The sequence below is a fragment of the Lissotriton helveticus genome, chromosome 1_1 (assembly GCF_964261635.1).
Source record: "Lissotriton helveticus chromosome 1_1, aLisHel1.1, whole genome shotgun sequence".
Lineage (NCBI taxonomy): Eukaryota > Metazoa > Chordata > Amphibia > Caudata > Salamandridae > Lissotriton > Lissotriton helveticus.
In genome coordinates, this window is record NC_136057.1 from 1,325,450,034 (window position 1) to 1,325,456,240 (window position 6,207).

Genomic DNA, 6,207 nt, shown 5'->3' on the forward strand with positions numbered 1-6,207 from the left:
AGCATTAGCTGGGATGCTGTTCGCTTCCCCAAATGACATCCTGGCCACAAGGATGCCCAGACACCTCCCTCCTATAAGTGTCTGGCTGGCTACAGACATGCCAGTGAAGCACGCTATGTCTTACTCACATTTGCCTGCTTTCACTTCCCCGTTCGGTCTCCTCAAAGTTTCGGTTCTCGGCTCCTGGAAAGAGTTTCCTCGGTTTCGCCCCTCAGGTCCAGCTGCAAGAACGTCTTGATAAATGTTGCTGTAGCTGTCATCGTCATTGGTACCTGGATGAGAAGGAATAGAGTTACTCCTCACAAAGTGATAGGAGAGGGTGTGCAATGTTTCTATTGTATGATTCTCATTTTGTAATCACGAGTGTCCAACATAGGCCCAGGTAGACAGATCAGTTCCTCGATTTCTGGCTATGCACATTTGTGACATCTACATGTATTGAATCTCAATGGAAATTTACCCTATATTTACTGCCAGCGTCTGAGCAAGGATGCTTCAAGAACACTATGGCTGTAGACCACAATTACTTGAAAGATGGTCCAGGTAATTGTGTTCTACAGCAGATAGGATTGTGTTCATGATCAGCAGCAACAAGTGGAGGAGTTTGGGTTCGTTCATGTAAAGTTTATAGGTAAAAGAAGAACGAAGACACATTTGCCAAGAAGAGAGTTCCACCTTTGTGTGAAAATAAGAGAGAGCTGAGTTTGAAGTCAGCAAAAGCATGGTGGGTGTTATCAACTATGTTTGTAAACCATAAGGTCTGGGTGAAGGACATTGGTATCATGGGTCAAGAGTGTGGCCACAGGAACAGTTAGGATAGGCTGTGAGCTCAACAAGCTTTTGTTGTTTTGTTCCTAGGTGGCTGTGCTGGCCATGGGATCAGGAAGTCTGGTAATGTGGTCAACAAGGCTGGTTTGTTCTGTTCTTAGAGGACACCTTGTAACAGCAATATCACACTTTGTAAGAACTCGTCTATCTTAGTTTAAAATATGTTGCTAGTATGTGGAAGGACTGTGCCTGCTAGGTCCCCTCAGTGTTGATTTGACAAGTTGATTCACATCTAGACTTAGGTTGGAGCATAAACTGTAGGGATCTAATTCTGCTCTGGATGTGCTTTCCAGATGTTTTCCTCTATTTAAGTCATTCTGATCTAGTTCTCCTCCATTTATATAATTTCGTCCGGGTATGGTGCTCAGAGGTACTTCTTTATATATGTATTCTCTTCAGAAATGTCTTAAAAATCTATTTCTCCGCCGCCTTAGTAAGCGGTCGCCGTATTAAGGCCCTTATTAAGGCGGCGGTTATCCCACTGGGGATTACGGATATTGATTGAGGGAACTTATCCCTCTGCCCATTTATTCGACTTTTGGTGCATTGAGTAGACCTAATGCTGAGTTAGAGGTAGACTTTCTCCAATTGGTTACATATTTGTCCAGCATGCGAATTGCCCTATGATAATGACTACAGAGTCCTTTTGTTTGATCTAAAGAGAGAAGTTCTCTTGGCTTGTTGCCGTATTGAACGAAACACTTTGGCTGCCTTTTTGTGAAATCTCTTTGAAAATAAAGGACTGAAAGGAAATATAAAAAAAGTCTGAAAGGTTTTTTTGTTCAAGTGCACTGCTTTTTAAGAAATATATCAAGGAAGGAATGTTGGCATGTGATGCCAGAGGAGAGGGATGGCAGACATAGAGCTCAGTCTCTCAAGTGCCAACAAGTTTCCATCTTTCTTTCCTCGCCCACTTACCTCACTGCTGCTCTACACCGTTTTCCCATTCCCTTAACTATTTGTCCTCTCTTTTCATACTGTTTTAGGTGTCATGGCAACGTTTTTTTATTGGGCTATAGTTTATCTCACTCTTCTATCTTCAGTGCTCAATTTGCAAAATAATGAGTGCCGATGCTCACAGCTCTGCTCAGAAGCCCGCGGTCGGTGCAATTAAATGTCTCGCACCAAATACTGAAGCTCTGTAGCTTTAAATCAACCTCATTCCTCTTTAATGCACTACCAGACACCCCCTGCCCCTTTATCTCACTCTTGCAAGTTCCTGCCTTCAACCTGTAAGTCTATTTTTCCGTCTTTCTCTTCATCCTTCTTACACCATTATGTGCTTTTTTTCTCTCTTGTTCTCTGTTAATATCTGATGCAGCAAAACAAAGGCCAGTCCCTAGAAAATTCCTGCTGGTGGTCCCTACCAGCAACTACTGGTTCAAATTAAGGTCTACCCACTTACTTTAGATTAGGTTTTTAAATTTGTGATTACAACAAGGCTTTCATAAACGTGCTAGCTACACTCCCAATCCAGCACTTCCTACCACTATCCCTCTTTGTATACCCCTACAATAGTCTGTCACTCTACAGATTGTAGCTTGTGCAATGCCAATAATCTCACAAGTTCATATCTGTATGTTGTTACTGAACAACGAATATGGGAGCATTGTGTGACCCAACAATGCACATGTCGGTCACTAAACAATGCATATGTGAATATACGTCAACTGTATTTCATTTAACTTGTTTAAACTGAACAATGCACATATGAATATGCTGTTACATATAATTTACATGCGAATGACAAGGTGTCACAGAAAAATGTACATGAACAGACTCTGAACAATAGACATGTGTGCTTACCTCCACCAAAAAACATGAGCTCCTGGGGCTTTTTCTTTCCCATCAGCAGAGACAAGCTATCCTCCTACACAAACATATTCCCTAGTTCATCTGCCTGGCAATATCTTCAAAGTCAACCAACCCATTTCAAACATTCCTATGATTTTCCCCTTACTCTCTGAAGATTGGACAGATCACTTCAATGCTAGAAAGCATTAGCTGTGTCACTTCTGACTGATATCCGGTTAGTGTTCTCGTTGGAGAAGACGTTACTAATAAATAGAATACTGCCATTGTCAAAAAAACATCTGCTTGCTGGCTGTCAATTTAGCAAATAAACTACTAGCTGGATGATATACTACAAATATTAGACAAAGAAGGATCCAACATATTCAAACTTCTTGCTCTGCTAGAGGATCTCGACACAGTTGACCACACAAGTGGATTCGAACTTTTTTACACTTTTCATTGGCTTTTGTAGTCTGATCTTGAGCTGTTTTTCATCCTTTCTTATCAACAGACACCAAGCTGAGAAGACTTGAGGTTAAAGCTCACAAGAAAATGCAATTTCTTATGGTGTCCTCTGAGCTCTATTTTAGCTCCTGCCATGTTCAATCCGTTCTTGGAGCCACTGAGTCTGGTCATAGAGAACAAAGGCTTATCTGTAAACCAATAATAGAAAGTTACACAAATAAACTAACAACATCAACACCATGAGTGTCTGTAGATGCCTGGATATGCTAAACAGCTGGAAGTTGGTTCTTTTCTGTAGACTCAACCTGAAAAAACGGATTTCCTCACCTTTACACTATCCCATAAAAATAATTTCGCCCTCTCTCTACTGACTTTACTGAAGATAGAAGGCTTTTCTTCTACAATATCTTCTATAGTGAAGACCCTTATCTTAACTCTTGATTTGACACCTACTCTTATTCCACAAATCAACAGAGTGGTCAAGTCCGTCAACGTCTACTTACATTTCTCGAAAAACATCAAGCACTTCTTCAGGTCATGTGAAAAAATATCTGTTGAAGCTCTCGCAGTCTCTAGGTTAGAGCCCTGGAATACTGTTTTCGCAGGTGTCCCGCAGACTTCATTTGTCGCAATCGAAGCATCACTTCATTCCATGGCCAGACTGGGCGCCGCGTCGAGGAAATTCAGCCTCACCACGGCCATACCATACTTTGTGACCTGCACTGGCTTCTTACAACAGCTGAGACCAATTACAAATGATGCTGCCTCGCCTAAGAAGTGAGGCGCCAAAACAGCTCCCCTGCCATCAGAGCCTGCCATCAGCTCAGGAGAACAGGCAGACCCCATAATACAGACATCCCTGCACCTAAATGTGAATGACAGTTCAAAAAGTCTACTGCCCAGATGCATTCACAGTGGCCACTTCAGCGGTCTGGAAATCACACAATTAGCCGCCCAAATCTGACTCCCTAGGGTTATGCTGTTCCGTGCTGTTTCCCAATACTTTCCTTATTCCGTCATATCTCTGTATGGTTGAATGTAGATTAGTAAATACTTTAGTAAAACTTAAGAACTTAAATATGAGAATGCTATTACTGAAGAAAGCACGTATAGACCACATGATACTAAATAAGTAATGCACGTGAGCACGTCGTCATTGCATTATGAACTTGTGAACTTGATGACACTGGACAATAGAATAGGGATTTACCGAGTAATGCGCGCGAGAACCTGATGTCACAGATCCATGCGCCTAAAGAATGCATATGTAAACATGTTGACAAAGAAAAACGCACATTGAAACAGGCAGTCACTGAACAATATGCATGAGAACATGACGTCACTCAACAAAGCACATACCATCCTGCTGTCACTGTACACTACACAAGCAAACATACTGTCAGTGAATGATAACGTGCACGTGCTATCACTGAACAATGTCCATATGAACATGCTTTCACCGACTAGTGGGTAAGGCATCAAGACTGCAATAATAACACATCACTCCGGCTCTTTTTTCCAAAGCCCATGCGAACAAACATATTGAAATACCACCAACTTCTGTCAACAAAAATCTCCACCCTGAGGTGCTGCAGTGACCACTTCCAGGCACTTCACGAGCGACTTCTGTCAACAAAAATCTCCACCCTGAGGTGCTGCAGTGACCACTTCTAGGCACTTCACGAGTGACCACACGCTGCTTCCCACCCTCCCATTCCTTCCTTCTGAATCTCCCGCCCCCTCACCTGCTTGGCCAGCTGCTCCTGTGCTCGTTTCAGAGGGGAGCTGCAAAGTGAGGAAGTTGCTGTACTCTGGAGGCTCCATGGCCCAAAAGTGTGCTCTGCTCGACTCTCAGTGGGATGCACAAGCTGGACTGTGGGAGGAAGCGAAAGAGAGGGAGAGGGAGAGCGAGAGAGAGACAGAGAGAGAGATATGGGGGAGGGGATATGTCCACTCTGCTCATTTCCCCTTTTCGCCTAAAAAAATTCTGGAGGTGCTGGTTTCAATTCCTCCATCTCTTTTGTGATAAAATGTATGGATACATTAATACAGATACATTTACTGCAGTCGAATACTCTCAAATACCAATGGCACAAAGTAGTGCATGTTGTCTGCCCATTCCCTTTCTTCCTGGTGGAAGACAACATAGCCCACCGATACTCCAGCTTTGGTTTTACTCTATCGTCTCTCCTATGGTTTTGTCTATGATTTTGCCCACACCAACCCTATGCCGTATACCAGGGCTCGCTGGTTTTCAGCTGTAGATCTTGCACTTCCTGTTGACCCCAGAGCCCCACAACCAGCTGACAAAGCCCCAGACCATCCTTACTTGTGGAGGAGTTTTGCTGACTTACAATTATGGCCTCAGCTACCCGAGTGCCCGTTCTTGACAGTACCAACAGAAGTGGAGGATGAAATTGCAGATATGTTGAGGCGTAGGAGGTCAGACTTTGGGTCACTGTTGCTCACTCAGGCTCTCAGTTATGGGCACAAGCGCTGGAAAGAAAATATACATTAATAAATATGATGTCTTGTGCTAGACTACAATTCCCAGAATCCTCAGGTATGGTAGACATTGTGAGGCTACACCTAAAATACTGCTTTGCATTTCTAGAGAGAAGGTTACGTGGGTTGGTTGTTTCAGGGACAAAGCACAGCGAAAATTACATGTAAAGCTTTACAACGTGGATGCTGAGAGTAAGGCTTGAAAGTTCTAATGTAATCAACTGGTAAGGAAACACATATAACAAAAGCTGCAATAATAGTAACACCGGAAGACAGAATGATAAGACGTTTGTTTATTTGCAGTGTCTACAGCTAGGAATAATGACTATGAAGACAAAGGAATAGTGTGAGAAATTGGGTTCTAGGTTGACTGGGATGTTTACCCTGCTCTAGCAACAGCCACAATCTCTGTCAGGGTGAACCACTAAAGTTAGCAAATTAACCTCTGCCTAACCCTAAAAGCATTCTGGGTTTACTCAAGAGGAACTGTGTAAAGTATTTTATGCAGCATAAAGCAGTAATAAAGTGAAAACACAACACAAGAAAAATCCCACACAAATTTAAAAGAGTACATTTTAATAAATTATTTCACACCAAATTGACAAAAATCCAATC

The 6,207-nt window shown here is 42.6% G+C and overlaps 1 protein-coding gene across 1 annotated transcript in view; it reads right to left on the bottom strand.

Annotated features, from left to right (window-relative positions):
* The window catches only part of LOC144772779 (uncharacterized), a 122,824-nt gene extending 117,855 nt beyond the window's left edge, over positions 1-4,969 (bottom strand). Inside the window, exons 1-2 of the mRNA XM_078657338.1 lie at positions 4,833-4,969; positions 129-272 (exon numbers count right to left, since the gene is read on the bottom strand). Coding sequence (XP_078513464.1) covers positions 129-272; positions 4,833-4,911 — 223 coding nt within the window. The 5' untranslated portion in view covers positions 4,912-4,969. The remainder of the gene's footprint in view (positions 1-128; positions 273-4,832) is intronic.
* Between the last annotated feature and the right edge of the window lie 1,238 nt (positions 4,970-6,207).